Raw genomic sequence first — 23,710 nt, 5'->3', positions numbered from 1 at the left:
CAATGTCATCCAGGATGGCCGCCGTGAAGTCAGAGATGGATGTGGCATCTGATTTCGGTCAGCACCAGGCACCACACCCAGAACCCGTGTCCCAGGGCTCTCATTTGTATACTGCTAAAGATCTCCAATGTCTTCTCGTCTTTTAAAATTTTTAGGCATTTTAACCATAAATTTAAATTCTAAGAATATAAATCAGACTGTCAATACTTCGTCCAATTGTCCAATTGTCTCGGAATCGTTTCGCAAAAAAATACATGGCCCTAGTAATGCTGCGCTACATTAGCATAAAGCTTTAATCTTCCAGACACGGTTTATCGAAACATGTGCCCTATCTCAGAAAAGTACGCTAAACATGTAGTTTGGAACAACAACTAAAACGCGATTACTTTTAAGGTCACATTTTTCTAGCAACGAAGAGCACAGCTGTGATATGTGAGACTTTATATGTTTGGAACTCGAGAAGATTTCAGAAAACCAAAGCTCAAGAGGATAACGTGACTGCGGTTCTATTTTCGATGGCAGATGTCACGGCGGTATATAAGGTCCTCCGCGGCTCGGTGCCGGCATCGTTGGGAGACCACACGATCCTTCACCAGACACCTCCTGGCCCCTGCCGGAACACACCATGATGCACCTCGTGCTGTTGGCAGCCCTGGCGGCTTATGGCGTCGTCGCTGTGCCGATCCAGGCAGAGCATGACCTGGGCAACATCGTGTTCGCCAGTGTGGTGAGCACGTCGCAAACATTCCTTTACTTTCACCGCGGAAGTTAGATTAACTAACCTGCAACTGACATGGCCAATTGCTAGGGTGGTTAGCATTTCTGGCTGTTGAGAAGCAATATCTCTGGTCCGTTTTCGAAATGTACGGGATTTTTATTTTATTCGTACAAAATTTCGCTCTCAAATTCATAACTAGATATTGTGATATCCAGTCACTTCTGTACTGTGCAGTAGGCTATAACAAACAAATGCTTAGGCCTAATCATGAAGTTTCGTCTGTCCAAAAGTCACGTTGTGCCGTGATCATTCCTTAGGCTATTTCTGAAGATTCAAGTGATTGAGAATGATCAATCAGTCATTATCATTATTTTATAATACAGAAAGTAAATATGCCAAAATATAATGGAAGTAGCTCATTTTGTCTCTCAATTTCCCCTCAAAAAAAAAAATCTAAATCTAAATCAGAATAATTTGAGTCATATTGTATATTCTAAATGAACTAATATTTTGAGAAGTGTAGAAATGTTTAAAAAACGAGAAAGGACAGGGAAGTATAGATTAATGCTAGTAAAAATAAAATTTGGATAGCTAAATTATTTACTTTTATCCTACCACATACCTGATTTAACTAATTGTAATTATTTTTTTTTAAATCTTAAACTGGCTTATTTCGGCTCAATGAATTGTTGCCATTATCCCACTATTAGAATAAATGTAAAAATTTGGATGGATTGATGTTACTCAATCACGCCAGAACGGCTGAACGGATCTGGATGAAATTTGGCCTGCAGCGAGCTTATAACCTGGATTAACACATAGACCCCATATTAATATGAAATTCCATCCTTAAAGGAGTGAAAAAGTTATAATTATATTTTATAACAGAAAAAATCATACGTCATAGACATACAAATATTGAGTGAGGTCATTTCTCTGTGTCTGCCACACATATCATACACATAGTAAGGTCTGGCAAATTCATATTCTTCTCCTTGGTGAGACCAGTCCGCTTAGTGGAGCTCGCAGCGGCTAGCAAAATAAAGGCGCTTATAACAGTTTGGTTCTTATTTTCGTCAATAGATAGAGTTACCTTGAATTTTTATAACGCGCCGTCGTTTGATGCGTTTATCATGTCTCGAATTTTCGTTTATGCCGTATGCATTCCTATACCATTCATCCGATTGCGATGAAATTTTAGTGAGTTATTCGCATGCCCGCGAAGGTTTATGAAAGGGTATAACAACAGTTGGAGCACGAATCGTTTCAACAAATTTGTGTATTTCATATAGTTTAGCAGCAGTTCGTGTGTGATATAAACAATAGGTAGTTCGAGTGACGTTTCAAAAAATGTGTTTATTTCATATTATATAGCGGCACTTCGTCTGTTTTTGTTGTATAAGTGCGCAAGCATGACACTATTTAATTAAATATAAAAGAGATACAGAGATAGAGTGCTAGACATAGAGTGAGATAGAGCGAGGTATAGAGAGTGAAATGAGGTTAGATAAAGAGATATATAGATGTATAGATCTATTTAAAGATTGGTATATAGAAGATATGGAGATAGTGGGAGGTATAGATGTATATATGTAGATATAGAGAGATAATTAGAGGTACAGAGATACATAGATATATGGATATATAAATGTATATATATATATATAAATCGAGAGATTGATAGTTGATTTGTATATATGTAACTTCTTCAAACATATTACAAAACAAAACTGAATGAGGCATTGCAACGCATGCCGAGCATTAGCTATATAATGGAATCTTTTCAATGTCAGTCATCTTTTAGTTTTCAGCTTTTCTATAGTACTTTATAAAGTCTATATTAAATACACACCATCAATTTATATATATATATATATAAAGGTTAATAACTTTACACTGGCAGCACAACGTCTGCCGGGATCTGCATGTGATATAAATTATTTTGCACACTTCACATTCAGATTAAGAAGACAATTACTGACTACATCTTATTTCCAAACAGGTCCCCTTCACCATGTGTTCAGCCCGAGCAACGCCGGGTACTGCAGCTAGTAAAATATAATATTATACAAAAAAAACATTTGACAATGTATATTGGAGCATGATGAATATCTTTTATATTTTATGTGTGTAACTATAAAATATATATTATAATATAATATCTATTGTAATATAATATATATTAAAATATAAATTATAATATGTTATCTATTATAAATTAATATACATATTAAAACATAATATTTATTTTCTATGTTAATACATTTTTCATATATAAAGTTATTAATATATAAAGACTCATTATTAGGTGTTCAACATGGCCTCAAATGTTAGGATAAATCTTGCCATGTTCTCAAACATTTGATAATTATACTGACGATATACCTCAATCTGCAATAGGATAAAACTAGGATTATTGCAATTTCCTTGAAAATAATTAAAATATATAAATATTTATGATTTCTCAATATATTTTCGATATACTACCATGTAATATATGATTAGATAAACAATAAATAATTAATTATTTTAAATATAAATTTATGTAGAACAATTATTCTCTAGCCATTACAAGGGGAATAAAAGTGAAGTGGTGTCAAAATACTTTGAACAATAAGATAAATCGAGCACTTTTAACTCTGGAAGATATTAAATGCTAAAACATTAATTAAGAAATTTCAACATATGCTTAAGTTGTACAACTTAGCAATTTATTTTATCGATTTCAGTTATTCCGACATGGTGACAGGACGCCGACTTCAAGCTACCCCAACGATCCTTACAACGATGAGGCCAAATACTGGCCACGGGGATATGGTCAGTTGACCGAGGTGAAGTATTCTCTGGTTACATTAAATAATTTACAAATGTTTTGATGGTTCTTAGAATTATTCATTTACAGTTAAGCATCATTATTAATGTCAGTTAAGAATCATTATCAATGTCAGGCGGTTGGTGCTAAGTTATGGTTTAATATTGTGGCACATACTTCTAGTTATTCATATATATCCTGTAATGTGATTAGTATAATACCGAAGGAATTGCCCACACATCTACTTTAATTACAGTCTTAGTACGCTTTTAAGGTGATACATCAGCTATCAATATCTTTTTAGAGCTATTGACTCTTTAATTTATCATTGAGTGTAATTTAATATTAAAAAAATGGTTATGAAATTTATTTTAAGTAATCCAGTTTTGGACTCATGAGAGTGCAAACAACAAAAGTAGTCATATTTTTTCCAGATAACCATAAACGTTTTTGCGAAAAAATATATACTATCGCTTCCATTAACTTTACTGTTTGTTTTAATAAATGTATAATATCAAAAACTAATTAAGCGTTATTTTCTAACAATAATTCTTTCAAAAAAGACGAATTTTTAAAAGATTTTCTACAACATAATTTGCAAAAAATAGCTATGGAAAATAAAGTTAAGAATATGTATTTACTAGGAACAAATATGGGGACCGGAAAATAAAGGTCTCAAACTAAAAAGTTACAACTTTAAGTTAGCTACATACACCTCTAAAACATTAAATTCAATATTTGTTATGTGAAACTGATATCTGCAAAAATTTTCAAATGTGTTGTATATTTTGAAGCTCAATTGATTTTTCTTAACCTTGAGCTTAAATTTTCAATTGATTATTTTATGTTACAAATACTTATAATTTTAAGAATATATTACACACCAAGGGGAGTTTCAATGTTACCCAACACTAATCCTGTTGTTAAAACAATCGGAGCTAAGAACTAAAAGCAGGCTGGCCAACGACGTAATTGAATAAATCCCACAGATCGGTGAAGAGCAGCACTACAGGCTGGGCTCGTACCTCAGACAGAGATACTCTGACCTGCTGCCTCTGACGTACAACACCAATGACACCTACATCAGGAGCACGGATGTGGACCGTACCCTGGTGAGCGCCCGTTGTAACCTGGAGGGACTGTACCCGCCGACAGAGAGGACCTTGAGCCAGCCCAGCATCAGGTTCCAGGCCATCCCCATACACACCGAGACTTCGTCGAATGATCATGTGAGTGCGCATATATCCCCACCTCAAAGATTTTTAATATTCTGAAATAAAACGAACCAATTTATTTATCGCCTGAGTAGGGATATCCACGGGAGGAGAGAGGATGAAATGATGCAGAATGTGAGAGAGTATTTTAGAGTGAGGGGAAAGGATGAAAAATAATTATTATAAATAATTTAAGAGCTATGCAATTTTTTTATTTCAGAATCGACATTTATGCTATAATTTTAACCAATTAAAATAATTACGTAGTTATGTGACTGTGTTTATGAACTGTCGGAGATGTTATGCTTTCTATAATTTACTTGAAACAATTACGAGGAATTCAGTTACATTACTTGAATACAATATGTATATTGCCTACACAAATGTAAACATATAAAAATATACTACTAAAAAGTTTTTTTTTTTCAGCCGAATGTTTCAATCCTTTATTAAATATACATTTTTGTTATATCTGTAACAACAATAAGTTTCGCGGTCGATGTAGAAGTATTTTCAATTAAAATGTTCAATTTGAAATATATTGTATATTGTTTGCAATAAATTTGTTGTTCGCCTGCAACTTCAAAAACGTCGCAATTTTGTTTTTACGTGGAAAACCTGCATACGAAGTTTGACGGCTGACTTTGACACATTCAGTGTACCACAATTTGTTTCCAGCTTCTGATGCCGACTTTATCCTGTGCCAAATATAAGACCATGCTCTCATACTTGAAAGACTCCTACGAATACCAGTGCGTCATGAACGAGACAGCTCACATTCAAGAGGAAGTTGCTGCCTTTGCTGGGTATTCCTCCTTCAGTTCTAAAATCTACAGGACACTTTTCATAGAGGCAAGTTCTAACATAATTTAACGAGGAAAATGCAGTCTTTGCAATAGCACTGCAACAACTCTGTTGTAATAAACTAAACTTGTTCCTACAATTATCTAGAAGCTGTCAGCTGGGCACTAAGATTGTTTAAATAGTTTAAATGTACAAAAGTAACTTTCAAAGTAATCGTAACCATACAAATAAACGGTAATCGATTTTTTTCCCATTTTAAGAGTTATATATATTTGTCAAAAAAAATTAAGTGTGGAAAATATTCTATTTAAAATTATTAATAATTAATTTTAGTCTGAATGAGTTTTCAAATTATAAATATAACTCATTGAGCAAAGATGGAGGATATGTTATCAGATGTTTGCTTATTATATCGCCTTGAACTTCATTGAAAATAAAACAAGAATACTGTATGAGACATGCTACCTAATTGTTTCAACACTTACAGGCAATGGGACAATTTAACGCCAGTAACGTAGTGCTAAATGCGGGTGAACGAGACTGAGAGAATCCTTGTGGTTCACAGGAGTTGTACAACTTGACTCTGCCTGACTGGGTGTGGCCCTACTACCCAAACCCTTTGAAGAGCTTGTTCTTGCTGGAAAACTTCATCGTCGAAGCAGGAACCCCTGAACTTCAGAGGTTGTCCGCGGGTGAGCTTGCCTTGGCGTGTCTTTTTGTGTGATTGCTTTTCTTTCAGATAACAGCAATTGTTAACCCGAAATGTCAAGAATAACTCCTGAATGGGTGATGCTTAAAACAGAATAAACTATCAAACAGGGAAATCGGGGAAAATTGAGTATTTAGAAATAACCAACTTCAGAAACATTCACTTCTATTACACAGAAAACTTTCTTACGTTATAGATTCTTAGTTGGTGATCTGGAAGTTGCATCATTCAACCTATCTCAAAAAGTAGGAAAACAACTTAACAAGTGTTCTGACATTTTATTTTGTAAAGAGTGATGTGGTATTATTTCTTATAAAATACCAGTCATAATATAAAAGAGATGAACACGTTAAAAAAACTATAAATTGATTTTAATCACCGCCTGAATTTAATAAAGGATTTTTTTAAATGATTATTATAAATATTTGATAATTTGCTTCACAATATTGGCACACTTTGTTCTCTCTTCAATTCAGACCCATTTGTAAAGTTTTAATTGACTAAATATTTGCATTAGCCAAATGTAAGAAAGTATAATATCGAAATTTGTGTATAAAATTTAACTTCCTACGGAAAATTTTGCAGAGAGCTCATTAAAATCCATATTAGAAAATGTCTTACTTATTAAAAGGTGGATGTCAGTGTAACTACAAATTAAACTATTCTTATAAACAAATTTGTTTTGAAATTTTTAAATCTTTTGGAAACGTTCTTTGCTCCGTAGGTCCGATGCTGAAGGAGATCACCGAGAACATGAAAGCAAAGGCGAATGCCACGCTCAGTCCAGATCGCAAACTCTACATCTACTCGGCTCACGACAAAAACTTAGTTGACACTCAACAAGCTCTGAACGTCTTCAATGGCAACCTGGTCCCTTACGCAAGTGCGTTGAAATTTGAACTACACAAGTGCAACGGCAGTTACTACGTGGCGGTAAGTAATAATCTAGACAACGGTTTCAGGAATCTCTCCGTAATACTTACTGGCCTGGAATAATGAGGTTTAAAAAATAATGTAGAAAGTACAGCGTGTTGGTGTTTCTTTCGGCAGGTGTCGTACAAGAACAGCACGGAGACGGAGCCGTACCTCCTGCAGCTGCCGGGATGCGACTCCCTGTGCCCTCTGGACCAGTTCGTGGAGCTGACCAAGGAGGTCATCCCCGACGACCTGGACACCGAGTGCGCCGAGGAAGTGACGGCAGGAACGGAGTACCTCTTCCAGGTCCCCGCCGCCGGTAAGAATGTCCGCGTGTCCAGATACACTGGGCGTGTGCCGCGACCTCTCTAGGACTTCGTGATCAAGTTGCCATCAAGGTCATGCTAAGCATTAATGTTATAAATGTTACACTATGTCAGCTTTTCCTAGATTCTACTTCAAAACCCTCCATTGAGCCATGTTGATTCTGTTGCAGCCATCCTGCCGGAGTGGGAGCACTGCTTCCAGAAGCCCAAGTCCGACGACGGCCTGTTCCACTTCCTGTCGGTCAAAACTTCCAGCAAGTAGACGACGACTAGCCAATCACAAAACTAATATTGTTGAGAATGTCTGCTCTCTGAATAAATCATTGTGAAAATACTGAAAATTAAAAGTGTTATTGCGATTATCGGGGATCATTAGGAATAAAAAGAATTTTAAAACATAGTAACGTTAAATTATAGCTAAGGAACTAAAGCGTATTGTAACTTAAACCGATGTAATTTACATTTTAATTAAGATAGTCTTTACTGTGTTTACCAAGCATCTAACTCAAATAAATGTAGTCAGCAGAGTAAAATAAGCTATTATTATATAATTTAATTGATTATTTACTTTTGAAAAATATTATATTTATAATGCATCTTTTGTTTTTATGTTAATGTGTATAATAGAGAGTTTTAGCATTTATTTGTGCATCATTTCCAAAAACTAGGAATTAATTTAAGATAGTGGAATACTATTTTAACATTTCCTACATCGGAAAGTGTTCATTAGTATTGATTAAACGATCATCTCAACATCCTACCACTTTAATAAGGCTCCAATGCAAAATATAGGTTTGTTGTCATAGAATGCTGCATATGTATAACATATATTTCTTGTGAATTTTGCCTACCCTACCAATCTGACCATCACATGTAATTCTGGCATCGCATTAACCAATTTAAATCAAATAAAAATAATTTTGTGAAGAAAATTGTGAAATATTTCAACCACGTTTGAAAAGATTTTAAAAATTTTAGAGAAAAATATGTAAGACGCAGTTACGAAGGAAATGCAAAAGTTTAAATTATCGAAGTCTATAAAGAATTTATACATTCGGAATTGTAAGAAATGACGCTTATAAGGAAGAACAGCTTGTGAAGATTCCGAAAAAATGTCCCTTGCCGGAGCCGCACGAACCAGACTCTGGAGAGAGATACCAAGCCTAGTGCAAGTGCAGGCATTAACTACAGTAGTACAGTCAAACACGACATATTCACGTTAAATACTCACGGCTGTGTCCCGACACCTACCTAAACAAATTTTATATTTAAATTCTACGGGGAAAAAATTGTGTTTGTGCATACGTGTGTAAAATACAGTGAAAAGGTAAACAACAGAAGTCGGTTGTTATTTTATTATAAAAAATATAAATTTGCTTACCAAAACACAATAGTAAGAAGGTTAATTGAAGAGAGGATTCTGTGCAATGCCTATAGATATCTATAGACCTTGGATCCTCTGTATATTTATAATGTAACAGTATGAACAGTATGATGAAGGTGTATTCAATTTCCATACCTGTAAGTAGTATGTTTTGGTTCCTACTGGCACAGGCTTCAGGCTGAGGTGCGAGGTGCCGAGCCACCATCTTGGATTTGTGACGTCACGGCGGCCATTTTTGACTCAAAAATTCCTCAAAATTCCTCAAAAATTACTCAAAATTACTCAAAAATTCCCGTTTTGAGGGAAAAATTCCCGTTTTCGAAAGAAAAGTTCCCGATTTAATTTTAAAAAAAATTAAAATTCGACTCTTCTTAAAAGCGGCTTAAGAGTCCTGAAGACAAGCCATTCGTAAGCCACTTTCAGGAAATAGACCTTGACCTTGACCTTTACCGTTGCAATTTTCGTTACGCCCGCCATCATTCAAACCCGCAATTTTTATGTTAGAAAATCGGGACAAATTTTAAAAATCAATAAAAAATTTAAATAATAGAATTAAATAAAAATCTTAAAAACCACTGTTGCAGTTATCGTTACGGTCGCCATCTTCGATTATATAAATGTTGCATATTTCGTTACACCCGCCATCTTCGTTGAGTACCATGTCATTCTTACACTTTACGTTACGACCGCTATATTGGATCCTATTAATGTTGCAATTATCGTTATGGTCGCCATCTTAAAATATAGACGCCATCTTGGAAATCCGTATTTTTTATGTTAGAAAATCGGGAAAAATTTCAAAATTCATTAAATTAATTGCCAATAAATATGATTGATTCGATCAAATCCCGTCCTTGGTACCATCCCTAGACGATGCAAAACATTTAATTTTATGTAAAAAATAATAATTTTAATAAATAATGATCAAAGTCCTAAAAGAAGCAAAGTTTCCATATCAACCATCATCCTATTAGCCAGTACGACCGTCATCTTGGATATTTGTATTTATAATACAATTTTAATGGGAAAAAAATATAAAATTAATTAAATAATTCACTCATTAATTAACATATTGATTCGATCGATTCCTGTCCTTGGTTCGATCTCAGGCCGATACAAAAAATAATATATTTAAAAATACATCAAAAATTACAGGTTCGAAAATAAAACACTGTAAGTTCTTTTACAAACATAATATTTATTACATAATTTCTATTCTACTACAGGATCAGTTGCGAAAGCCAGCAATCTTATAATCATTAGTTCCGCATCGGTGCGAAATGACTAATTTTTAGCTCGAATCGGTTTATACTAGAAAGAGTCCAACCAGAACCTTTACTGACATAGTCCTCCTCTTCTTGACAGAGTTTCTGGATACCGTGTTTAATAGTTTGCTTCACATCGTCAGAACTGTAAATTACTGCAGCCGAAGTCTTGAATGCACACTTCTTCACTTTGTCATCTAATGGATATGGCTTCCCATATATACAGTCCAACCACAAGTTATATTTTAATGGTCCGTTAGTTGCTACGTCATCAGTAAGCTGATTGATTATGTCCTCTCTGATATCATCAAGAAAATTACAAATGTCTTTCGACTCACCTAACGTATTTAGATAATAGTAGTCTTTCAATGTTCCACGAAATGCAGACTGCGCCAAGTAGAAGCCATTATCATTCACCTGTAGAGCACCGATAACAGTCTTAGGTTTAGTTCCATGTCCAGACGCCATACCAATCGGTTGCTGCTCGTCCTTTTTTTGCCTGTACTTTGACGATACTTCAACCTAAACCGAGGAGTAAAAAATTTCTGCAGGTAGTTCAACAGTAGGCGCATGGACTTTACCGTTGCATTTTTTCTAATGTCGTCGCAAACTATCAATTGGAGTAAACCATTCATGACACTCATCGCAGCGAAATTATATACGAGAAGGATTCTTCTTGCATTTGCTCCGCTCATGTCTTCGTGCATCATGGGAAAATGCGAACGACATATCACAGTAGCTGCAAGGATACCGTGGTGATGAAGACGAACCTTCCAGACCCGAACCAGATGACGATGTTACTGCAATTCTACCATTTCCAGGCATACTCTTATGCACATCAATCATTCGTTGTTGCACCGAAACCTTTACTTTCTGCCTCACAGCTGGTCCTTTGCATGTCTTCATGTGCGTATTCATATTATCTTTTCTGGCAAACTGCTTATGACATTTCTCACAAACAAACATTTTACGATATAGTTTCATGCACATTAGCACTTCTCGTGTCATCGAGCATTGATGTTATTTGAGAAAATTTTGTCGCAGTAACGGCACCGATGTTCGTTAGTTGTTGACGATTCTCCATCCATTTAAGTCTCCATCGAAGGCGAAACATCGTTCATCGAGGTTTTCTGCACAGACAGCACTACCGGCATTAAAGTCTCTTCTGCTGGTGGTATCAATTCTGATGAAATCTCCTCCAGTGTTGCCGTCGTCGTTGCCAACGGAATCTGCTCCTTCTCCGTCGTAGCTGTCGTCAAGGTTCCCGTTGACGATGGAACATCTCATTCGAGTTTGACGTTAAAGACGGTAAAGATTCCATCGAGGTCTCAAGAACAGGTAATTACGCGACTTATGCACCAGAAGAAACAAACTAGGTGATCCTTACACCGTCGTCGTCAGTAACAAACTGAGCGACCTGCTGTCTAGGACTCGCTTATATACATGGAACGGATGGAATAATACGCTAGTCAAATCAAGAACCATTTACTATAATACTAGAGTCAAAACAACATTTAAAAAAGAGGATATATGATCGAAAAAATTCGATGAGGTGTTATACGTTCGCGTCTCATGAATTCGATCTCTCCAATATACGCTAGGCTACAAGAGCTACAATTCATGCCATCATATCCAATTGCGTCCATAGCTACAATTCGCGCCATCAGATCCAAAGCTCCAACACGCAATGTACGCAATGTACGCGCAATACACGTAATTTACACGCAATAAATGTAATGAACACTCAGTACACGCAGGAAAAGAAATGGATAAATAGTACACGCAGTAAACAGAACGAACACGTAATATTCTCGCAATTGACGCACAGTACACGCAATGTACGCAATATACGCAATGTACACACAATGACTACGCTTCGTTCGCGCAGCACAGGGATTTAATGAAAACGAAGACGTTTGGACGGAAATTCTATAAACCGAAATCTCATGTAATGAAAAGGAGGCTCATTCTCTCTCGTTCATTCAACTCGGTAGGATGCGATCGTCAATGATAAGTTAGGATATAATGTCTCCATCAGTCTATGAATCCATCAGTTTTTAATTCTATTAGTCAATGGCTCCAATAGTCATAAGTATCATCAGTCATTTACTCCAACAGTCTTTTGGCTCCAAAAGTCATTGGCTCCTACAGTCATTGACTCCAACTGCCTTTTGTTTCAACAGCTCCAATGATATTTGACCAGAATGCTACGAGTCTAAAAGACTATGAAGCTACAAGGCTACGAGTCTAAAAGGATCTAGCTTGTTACGGGTTATACATGGCTGCAAGACTGCATAGCTAAAAGACCACGTGGCTACGTAACTGCTTTTCTACGAAGCTACTAGGATACAAGTCTTCTCGGCTCCAAACGCTCCAAAAGGCTCCAAAAGACTCCAATTGCTCCAACAGCTCCAACAGCTCCAATGGATCTAACAGCTTCAACAACTCCAAATGCTCCAAAGGCTCCAAATGCTCCAAATGCTCAAACGGCTCCAACGGCTCCAACGGCTCCAACAGCTCCAACAGCTCCAAATGTCCCAAAGGCTCCAAATCCTCCAAATGCTCCAACAGCTCCAAATGCTCCAACCGCTCCAAAATGCTCCATATGCTCCAAAAGGCTCCAAATGCTCCAAAAAGGCTCCAAATGCTCCAACAGCTCCAAATTCTCCAAAAGACTCCAAATGCTCCAAAAAGCTCCAAATGCTCCAAATCACTCCAACACCTCCAAATGCTCCAACAGCTCCAAAAGGCTCCAATTGCTCCAAAAGTCTCCAAATGCTCCAAAAAGGCTCCAAATGCTGCAACAGCTCCAAATGTTCCAAAAGGCTCCAAAAGATTCCAATTGCTCCAACAGCCTTTTCTTTTATCGGCGTCAATGATATTTGGCTAGAATGCTACGAGTCTAAGAGACTATGAGGCCACAAGGCTACGAGTCTTCAAGTTTATGAAACTGCGAGGTCTACAAGTCTACATGAGTACTTGACCACGAAGCTACAAGTCTACATGGCTCCAACTGCGACATGTCTTCGGCTGAATTTTCTCTTTAGCTCCATCTGCTCAAACAGCATTATGTTATAAGATTACAAGGCTACTTGGTTACGTAGCTACAAGTCTACGAGGCTTCAATGCATCATGACTATGTGACTACAAACCATGTGGTTACAAGACTGTGCGATTGCAAGTCTACATGGTTACGTGATCGCGAGGCCACAAGACTACAAAGCTACCAGAACACAAGATTACGTGATTACGAGGCTACAGGACAACGAAGCTTCCCGAACACAAGATTACGAGACTGCGAGGCTACAGGACTCTAACTTACTAAAATAGCACCATTCAGTGGTGAGAGTTAATTTATCTCATGCAAAATAACCTGTTTAAAGTAGTGTCTATTATTGTCAACAGACGACACCACGTGTTGCTTCCAGGTAAATAATATTTATTTCATTTATGCGGGATGCGGGATGCTCACTAACGATCGCAAAAGAAGGATGGCTTCACTAGACTTCAAGGAGAAGGAAGTTTGTTCTTCCAGTAAGTGTTTCTCAGAGCTTATTATTTGACTGAGTAACGGTTGTTTATTTTTTAATTCCACCTGATAAAAAAACATATCGCAAGTGCTGATTTAATAGCAGAAATTCTCGAATTAAATGTAACTCTGAATAAAATTACATGTCTCATTAGGTAAAAAATCCATCATGGAGAGAGCGGTTTCTCAGAAATAACCATAAACACTTGAAGAAACCACAGGAATGATCACAAGCACACGGAGAATACCATCATAATATTGTCAAGAATAATCAGGAGCACTCGGAGAAATCCATAAGATGACTAGCCAGGAATAATCTGGAGCACACGGAGAAAACCATCATAATATTGACATGGATAATCAGATGCACTCGGAGAAAACCACCACACGTTTTCTTTGATATCATAAAATTACAGGGGAAAAAAATATAAAAATATTAAATAATAAAAAAATTGAAAATTGAAAAAAATTACAAAAATACATAAATAGATTCTGCTAGCTTGTGAACTTCTCATTGTTGAACAAAGATAAAGTTCTAGTACAAGCTAGAATTTTTTTATTTTTGTAATTTTTTTCAATTTTCAATTTTTTTATTATTTAATATTTTTATATTTTTTTCCCCTGTAATTTTATGATATCAAAGAAAACGTGTGGTGGTTTCCTCCGAGTGCATCTGATTATCCATGTCAATATTATGATGGTTTTCTCCGTGTGCTCCAGATTATTCCTGGCTAGTCATCTTATGGATTTCTCCGAGTGCTCCTGATTATTCTTGACAATATTATGATGGTATTCTCCGTGTGCTTGTGATCATTCCTGTGGTTTCTTCAAGTGTTTATGGTTATTTCTGAGAAACCGCTCTCTCCATGATGGATTTTTTACCTAATGAGACATGTAATTTTATTCAGAGTTACATTTAATTCGAGAATTTCTGCTATTAAATCAGCACTTGCGATATGTTTTTTTATCAGGTGGAATTAAAAAATAAACAACCGTTACTCAGTCAAATAATAAGCTCTGAGAAACACTAACTGGAAGAACAAACTTCCTTCTCCTTGGAGTCTAGCGAAGCCATCCTTCTTTTGCAATCGTTAGTGAGCATCCCGCATCCCGCATAAATGAAATAAATATTATTTACCTGGAAGCAACACGTGGTGTCGTCTGTTGACAATAATAGACACTACTTTAAACAGGTTATTTTGCATGAGATAAATTAACTCTCACCACTGAATGGTGCTATTTTAGTCAGTTAGAGTCCTGTAGCCTCGCAGTCTCGTAATCTTGTGTTCGGGAAGCTTCGTTGTCCTGTAGCCTCGTAATCACGTAATCTTGTGTTCTGGTAGCTTTGTAGTCTTGTGGCCTCGCTATCACGTAACCATGTAGACTTGCAATCGCACAGTCTTGTAACCACATGGTTTGTAGTCACATAGTCATGATGCATTGAAGCCTCGTAGACTTGTAGCTAAGTAACCAAGTATCCTTGTAATCTTATAACATAATGCTGTTTGAGCAGATGGAGCTAAAGAGAAAATTCAGCCGAAGACATGTCGCAGTTGGAGCCATGTAGACTTGTAGCTTCGTGGTCAAGTACTCATGTAGACTTGTAGACCTCGCAGTTTCATAAACTTGAAGACTCGTAGCCTTGTGGCCTCATAGTCTCTTAGACTCGTAGCATTCTAGCCAAATATCATTGACGCCGATAAAAGAAAAGGCTGTTGGAGCAATTGGAGTCTTTTGGAGCCTTTTGGAGCCTTTTTGGAGCATTTGGAGCCTTTTGGAGCAATTGGAGCCTTTTGGAGCTGTTGGAGCATTTGGAGGATTTTGGAGCGGTTGGAAAATTTGTAGACTTTTTGGAGCATTTGGAGCCTTTTGGAGCAATTGGAGTCTTTTGGAGCATTTGGAGCTGTTGGAGCATTTGGAGCCTTTTTGGAGTATTTGGAGCCTTTTTGAGCATTTGGAACATTTTTGAGCGGTTGGAGCATTTAGAGCTATGGAGCATTTGAATCATTTGGAGCCTTTGGGACATTTGGAGCTGTTGGAGCTGTTGGAGCCGTTGGAGCCGTTGGAGCCGTTGGAGCATTTGGAGCATTTGGAACCTTTGGAGCATTTGCAGTTGTTGAAGCTGTTAGATCCATTGGAGCTGTTGGAGCTGTTGGAGCAGTTGGAGTCTTTTGGAGCCTTTTGGAGCATTTGGAGCTGTTGGAGCATTTGGAGCCGAGAAGACTTGTATCCTAGTAGCTTCGTAGACAAGCTGTTTCGTAGCCACGTGGTCTTTTAGCCATGCAGTCTTGCAGCCATATATAACCCGTAACAAGCTAGATCCTTTTAGACTAGTAGCCTTGTAGCTTCATAGTCTTTTAGACTCGTAGCATTCTGGTCAAATATCATTGGAGCTGTTGAAACAAAATGCAGTTGGAGTCAATGACTGTAGGAGCCAATAACTTTTGGAGCCAAAAGACTGTTGGAGTAAATGACTGATGAAACCTATGACTATTGGAGCCATTGACTAATGGAATTAAAAACTGAGGGATTCATAGACTGATGGAGACATTATATCCTAACTTATCATTGACGATCGCATCCTACCGAGTTGAATGAACGAGAGAGAATGCGCCTCCTTTTCATTAAATGAGATTTCGGTTTATAGAATTTCCGTCCAAACGTGCTTCGTTTTCATTAAATCCTTGTCCTGCGCGAACGAAGCGTAGTCCTTGTGTGTACATTGCGTATATTGCGTACATTGCGTGTACTGTGCGTCAATTGCGAGAATATTACGTGTTCGTTCTGTTTACTGCGTGTACTATTTCTTCATTTCTTTTCCTGCGTGTACTGTGTGTTCATTACATTTATTGCGTGTAAATTACATGTATTGCGCGTACATTGCGTACATTGCGTGTTGGAGTTTTGGATCTGATGGCGCGAATTGTAGCTATGGACGCATTTGGATCTGATGGCATGAATTGTAGCTCTTGTAGCCTAGCGTATATTGGAGAGATCGAATTCATGAGACGCGAACGTATAACACCTCATCGAATTTTTTCGATCATATATCCTCTTTTTTAAATGTTGTTTTGACTCTAGTATTATAGTAAATGGTTCTTGATTTGACTAGCGTATTATTCCATCCATTCCATGTATATAAGCGAGTCCTAGACAGCAAGTCGCTCAGTTTGTTACTGACGACGACGGTGTAAGGATCACCTAGTTTGTTTCATCTGGTGCATAAGTCACGTAATTACCTGTTCTTGAGACCTCGATGGCATCTTTACCGTCTTTAACGTCGAACTCGATGGAGGTTGTACCATCGTCTACGGGAATCTTGACGACAGCTACGACGGAGAAGGAGCAGATTCCGTTGGCAACGACGACGGCAACACTGGAGGAGACTTCATCAGACGTGATACCACCAGCAGAGGAGACTTTAATGTCGGTAGTGCTGGCTGTGCAGGAAACCTCGATGAACGATGTTTCGCCCTCGATGGAGACTTCAATGGATGGAGAATCGTCAATAACTAACGAACATCGGTGCCGTAACTGCGACAAAATTTTCTCAAACAACATCAATGCTCGACGACACGAGAAGAGCGAATGTGCCAAGAACCTATATCGTAAAATGTTTGTTTGTGAGAAATGTCATAAGCAGTTTGCAAGAAAAGATAATATGAATACGCACATGAAGACATGCAAAGGACCAGCTATGCGGCAGAAAGTAAAGGTTTCGGTGCAACAACGAATGATTGATGTGCATAAGAGTATGCCTGGAAATGGTAGAATTGCAGTAACATCGTCATCTGGTTCGGGACTGGAAGATTCGTCTTTATCACCACGGTATCCTTGCAGCTACTGTGATATGTTGTTCGCATTTTCCCATGATGCACGAAGACATTAGCGGAGCAAATGCAAGAAGAATCCTTCTCGTATAAAGTTTCGCTGCGATGAGTGTCATGAATGGTTTACTCCAATTGATAGTTTGCGACGACATTCGAAAAAATGCAACGGTAAAGTCCGTGCGCCTACTGCTGAACTACCCGCAGAAATTTTTTACTCCTCGGTTTAGGTTGGAGGCTCGTGAACGTACAGGCAAAAAAACGGACGAGCAGCAACCGATTGGTATGGCGTCTGGACATGGAACTAAACCTAAGACTGTTATCGGTGCTCTACAGGTGAATGATAATGGCTTCTACTTGGTGCAGTCTGCATTTCGTGGAACATTGAAGGACTACTATTATCTAAATACGTTAGGTGAGTCGAAAGACATTTGTAATTTTCTTGATGATATCAGAGAGGACATAATCAATCAGCTTACTGATGATATAGCAACAAATGGTCCTTTAAAATGTAACTTGTGGTTGGACTGTATATATGGGAAGCCATATCCATTAGATGACAAAGTGAAGAAGTGTGCATTCAAGACTTCGGCTGCAGTAATTTACAGTTCTGACGATGTAAAGCAAACTGTTAAACACAGTATCCAGAAACTCTGTCAAGAAGAGGAGGACTATGTCAGTAAAGGTTCTGGTTGGACTCTTTCTAGTATAAACCGATTGGAGCTAAGAATTAGTCATTTCACACCGATGCGGAACTAATGATTATAAGATTTCCGGCTTTCGCAACTGATCCTGTAGTAGAATAGAAATTATGTAATAAATATTATGTTTGTAAAAGAACTCACAGTGTTTTATTTTTGAACCTGTAATTTTTGATGTATTTTTAAATATATTATTTTTTATATCGGCCAGAGATCGAACCAAGGACAGGAATCGATCGAATCAATATGTTAATTAATGAGTGAATTATTTAATTAATTTTAAATTTTTTTTCCATTAAAATTGGATTATAAATACAAATATCCAAGATGACGGTCGTACTGGCTTATAGGGTGATGGTTCATTTGGAAACTTTGCTTCTTTTAGGACTTTGATCATTATTTATTAAAATTATTATTTTTTCATAAAATTAAATTTTTTGCATCGTCTAGGGATCGGACCAAAGACGGGATTTGATCGAATCAATCAGTATATTTATTGGCAAATAGTTTAATGAATTTTGAAATATTTCCAGATTTTCTAACATAAAAAATACGGATTTCTAAGATGGCGTCTAATTTTAAAGATGGCGACCATAACGATAATTGCAACATTAATAGAATCCAATATGGCGGTCGTAACGTAAAGTGTAAGAATGACATGGTACTCAACCAAGATGGCGGGTGTAATGAAATATGCAACATTTATATAATCCAAGATTGTGACCGTAACGATAACTGCAACAGTGGTTTTTAAGATTTTTATTTAATTCGATTATTTAATTTTTTTATTGATTTTTATAATTTGACCCGATTTTCTAACATAAAAATTGCGGATTTGAATGATGGCGGGCGTAACGAAAATTGCAACGGTAAAGATCAAGGTCAAGGTCTAATTATTGAAAGTGGCTTACGAATGGCTTGTCTTCAGGACTCTTAAGCAGCTTTTAGGAAGAGTCGAATTTTAAATTTTTTTAAAATTAAATCGGGAACTTTTCTCTCGAAAACGGGAAATTTTCCCTCGAAAACGGGAATTTTTCCCTCAAAACGGGAATTTTTGAGTAATTTTAAGTCATTTTTGAGGAATTTTGAGGAATTTTGGAGTCAAAAATGGCCGCCGTGACGTCACAAATCCAAGATGGTGGCTCGGCACCTCGCACCTCAGCCTGAAGCCTGTGCCAGTAGGAACCAAAACGTACTACTCTTGTATTACATTCCCATATATAAGGTTTAGGTTACATACACCCACAGGGCCGGATTTAGAGGGCTGGAGGTCTCGGGGCAACAGAGGAGCGGAGGCCCCCTGGCCCCAAATTATTTTCCAAATAAAATTAACAGTTTTTTCTGTCGAGTTTTCCAATAAATAATTTATTGTAAATCAAGTAGATTCTCTTAGTATTTAAAAAACATACATAAAGAATTATATGAAATTAAAAATGAAAATAAATCTCTATTGTGGGGGCCCTCCGTTTGTGGAGGCCCCGGGGCTTTCGCCCCGCTTGCCCTCCCCTAAATCCGGCCCTGAACACCCATTATACCATCAGTTCCATAACACTTTGTGTAACATTTGTTATTCCATGATATTATGCCGCATATCAGCGACTTCTCTGCACAGTTTTAACTTTTTCATTTATTCAAGACATTAAAAAGCAATAAGAGACTCAGATTTAAAAAAAAATTTCTACTCTTCTTACGGGGACCATCCCAATTTAAACTTTACCCAGTCGGTAGCAGCCGGCTAGTGCTACAGTACAGAGCGGCCGAATGCGCTACACCATCCCACGCTGGGTTAGCAGCGTTTCCTCACGTACAGCTTCAGGTGACCCGTGCAGGCAGTCACGCCTTCCTATGGTTAGATTAGGCATGCCTGCTAAGACACCGGCGTAGCGCTCCGATACGCCCGCCGTACCTGAACACAACCGGCACAGCACAGCACCATCTCTCGCGCCCCTCACCCTCCACATCCTTATTGTCCAACGAAGCCAGTGCTGTGCTGAGTGATTTCATTTCCACCTCCCACGAGTCCTAGTATCGCCCGTCATCTTGATGCTATTCCCCCCTGCTTGGCCTTTGCTCTAGAGCCTCTTGCATGGTCTAACTCCCGTCTATCTGCAGCACCACGCCACCTCCACCGGTTCCTTGGATTGCTGTATGTCCGAGCCACTTCTAGTTCTTGAAGTCTCCTATGGCGGCGCCCTTCCCTGGCCGAGGCCACTTCTTCCCCTCTTTAGGCCTTCTGTAGACCATGAGCATATATTAGCAGCTAGGATAATGGGAGACCCTAAGGTCAACATTAACTACCTCATAGAGCCGGATAACACTTAAGATTGAAGACATTCCTGGTCACCCTAAGCATTGCAAGGTTCGGCGAGGTTGTGCCAGTCAGAGTGGCCAACCATCAACTCCCATCAAGGGTTATTAAACAGGGAGACTCAATTGCTAGCTGAAAACCAGTCTCATGGGTAGGCCGGTGTGGGTCTTCCTCACCTATTAGATGTGATGCGTATCCACTGAATCCAAAACTAGAACATCTACTAATGCGTTCCCAAAATAATCTAACTGATGGAGGAATAGAAAAAGTAAAGGTTTTTCTCGTAAGCAACAAGGATGTATTTTCCTTACAGGATACTGACATTGGGAGAATAAGCCTTGTCTACCATAGCATCAACACAGATGATGCATAGCCAATCCGACAGGAACCTAGGCGACTGCCTCTAGCAAAGCAGGAAGAAGCAGAGAAGTTGATCACGGGTATGATGGTGGGTGGTGTAATAGAACCATCAGTTGGTCCTTGGGTTTCCCCAGTTGCTTTAGTGGTGAAGAAGGATGGCCAACTGAGATTCTGTGTGGACAACCAGAAGCTGAAATACTTCACCAAAAAGAACAGCTACCTCCTCCCATGTATCTATAACACTTTTGATACACTCTCTGACACCAGATGATTCTCTACAATATACCTGAAAAGTTGTTGCTAGCAAGTGGAGCTACACCCCGAGGATAAGGAGAAGACTGTTTACACAACAGGTGTGTTACCATTCGGGTTATGTAATGCTCCTGCAAGGTTTGAGAGATTGATGGAACTCTTCTTGCATGGCTTGACTTGGAAAACATGCCTAGTATATCTGGACGACATTATTGTAGTAGGTAATACAGTGAAGGAACATTTTCGAAATCTCCAGGATGTATTCAACAGGCTTCGCCATGCCCAACTTAAGTTAAGACTTAAGAAGTGCTTTTCGTTCCAGCAAGAGGTAACATTCCTGGGGCATATTGTATTACAGGATGGATTGTGAACCGATTCTGATAAGATCCAGTCTGTTGACTATTGGAGCCAATGAATATTGGAGCCAATGAATTATGGAACTACAAACTGATAGATTCATAGACTGATGGAGACATTGTGCCATTGCACATTTTTAGTAATGCGCATGCTCACTTTATCTATTTTATAGTTCTTGTTTTTATTTTATTTTGTATAGCAAACTGGGAGCCATAATTTTTTTTATTCTTGAATTTGTAAATCATCTTGTAACCAACAATTTCAGCATAATTTATATTTATAAAAAAACAAGTTTCTGTGTTAAAATTCTTATATTAGTTTTACAACAAAATAATTTTACTTTTGTCCATAATGAATGTTGATTTGGGAAACCGCACTATAGTGTAACTCTATTTGTTTTACATGTGCAGTCTTTCATGTCTCAACTCTATGGTCATCTTCAGTTGCACAAAATAATACGTCTTTCTTTTTGAAGCATATCGGCCATGATGTAACTGTTTCTAGCTTCGGCCGTTTCTTAATCTGTTGACATCAATGTCTTAATTAATTCTCCGTACACCGCAAGTGGTGAGTAAATTCGTATATTCCTTCAAGAATATGTGGAAATGATATTTGGTTCAACTATCTTATTTTGTAATACATTTATGTACAGTGTGTGTGCGGAAGGCGTGGGTGGCCATGGGCGCGATTACTTCGTGACACACAATTTCTTCGTCACCTGAGTCATGGTGCTCCTCAGTGCCTGATGCAGCTCGTCTAATCAGGAAAGATCTTCTTTGTTACTTTCTGCATGCAGAAGAGCAACCATGAGCCACCACATATCGAAAGAGAAAATTTTAACCTAGCATTTTCGGCATTGTTTTGGACTAATAATTTATTTATTTTTTTTCACTCAACCCATGTAATTTTTAACCTATGTAATTCTTAACATCAAAATCAATGTGTTTAACTTAAGTATCTAAAGAGGCCCCTTATCTTAACATTTACTTTTACTATCAGTATGACTGTATACTCATCAATTGATATTAACCTTGTTATTATTATTTAAAGTAAAAGAATTTAAAGAAAAAAAATATAATGAACAGAGAAACGATATTGTTGTATTCATTTAACTAAAACCACTGTTTGTATTAATTTTGATTAGTATATATTTAACTATTTTATCCTGTAATATGGCCTCCCCAGTTGGCTCAAGGTTCTCATGATTTTCTACATGCCTAACAAAGCACCATTGAGCCCGTTCCACATGCTTGCACTATTGACATCTGTGCCTCCTTGGTATTTGGCCAGGTTGAGGTAGAGAGGGCGGCAGAACATTATATCCTAACTTAACATTGACGATCGCATTCTACCAAGTTGCATGTACCTGAGAAGGTACCTCCTTTTCGTTAAATAAGCTTTCGTTTTGTAGAATGTGCTTCCTTTTAATTGATGGTGTGTCCAAAATGAGCTGCCTTTACGTTGAGGGTGCTTCTTTTTTGTTGATTGCGGGTAGTGAAATAAGCAGTGAATGAATATTTACTAGTTCAAAACCTCTTGGTGTTACTAAAATATTTTTCAAGGTCACTTGGTCCTGTAGTATGTATAAAAATGTCACGATGGTCTAATTGAATATAATTAGCTAACGACGAAGAAGGTCATGCGGTCCGGAAATGACTAGCATATACGTCTGATATTGTTTATGAGATTGTCTCATGGACCAGAGACACTTGGTCTGTATGTATGGATGGCTTTGTACATGAACAGTTTATAGGTTATCGAACAATTAGACTTACATGTTAGGCTAATAGGTACTGTATTTAATTGGTTGGTCAGGTATATTGACTTGAGTTGTTTTTCGTAGAGTGAATGATTAATAAACTCCGCGAAAGGTAATGGAAAACAGAATTTAAAATTTATTTAATTTTAGTTACAACTGTCACTGGTCAAGAATCGAACCAAAGACAGGAACTTATCTAATCAATTTAAAAATTAATAATTGATTTTTTCGGTGAATTTTGGAATTTTCCCCGCATTTCTAGCTAAATAATTACATGATTTCAAGATGGCGCCCAAATTTCAAGATGGCGGGAACCTCGGTAATAATAAATTATTACTGCACTGTAGCGGGTTAGAAACAACTAGCATGAAGGTAAGACGAGTACACAAACAAGATGGTGTCCTCCAGCAGACAAAAACAAGATGGTGGCAATGACCACTAGCAGGTGGTAGCTCCTGGTAGCATGTACT

The 23,710-nt window shown here is 37.7% G+C and overlaps 1 protein-coding gene across 1 annotated transcript; it reads left to right on the top strand.

The window, feature by feature from the left end:
* Positions 1 to 554: 554 nt before the first annotated feature.
* On the top strand, positions 555 to 8,403 carry LOC134541944 (prostatic acid phosphatase-like). Its single transcript, XM_063385699.1, has 8 exons — positions 555 to 727; positions 3,448 to 3,549; positions 4,520 to 4,759; positions 5,423 to 5,596; positions 6,114 to 6,240; positions 6,982 to 7,190; positions 7,308 to 7,491; positions 7,669 to 8,403. Exons 1-8 carry the CDS (start codon positions 626 to 628, stop codon positions 7,758 to 7,760), a joined length of 1,230 nt encoding a protein of 409 aa, XP_063241769.1. The 5' UTR covers positions 555 to 625; the 3' UTR covers positions 7,761 to 8,403.
* The last annotated feature ends 15,307 nt before the right edge of the window (positions 8,404 to 23,710 follow it).

This window comes from Bacillus rossius (assembly GCF_032445375.1).
Source record: "Bacillus rossius redtenbacheri isolate Brsri chromosome 4 unlocalized genomic scaffold, Brsri_v3 Brsri_v3_scf4_2, whole genome shotgun sequence".
NCBI classification, from domain to species: Eukaryota; Metazoa; Arthropoda; class Insecta; order Phasmatodea; family Bacillidae; genus Bacillus; species Bacillus rossius.
The sequence above is the reverse complement of the archived record's forward strand: the minus strand, read 5'-3'. Positions and strand labels throughout refer to the sequence as shown.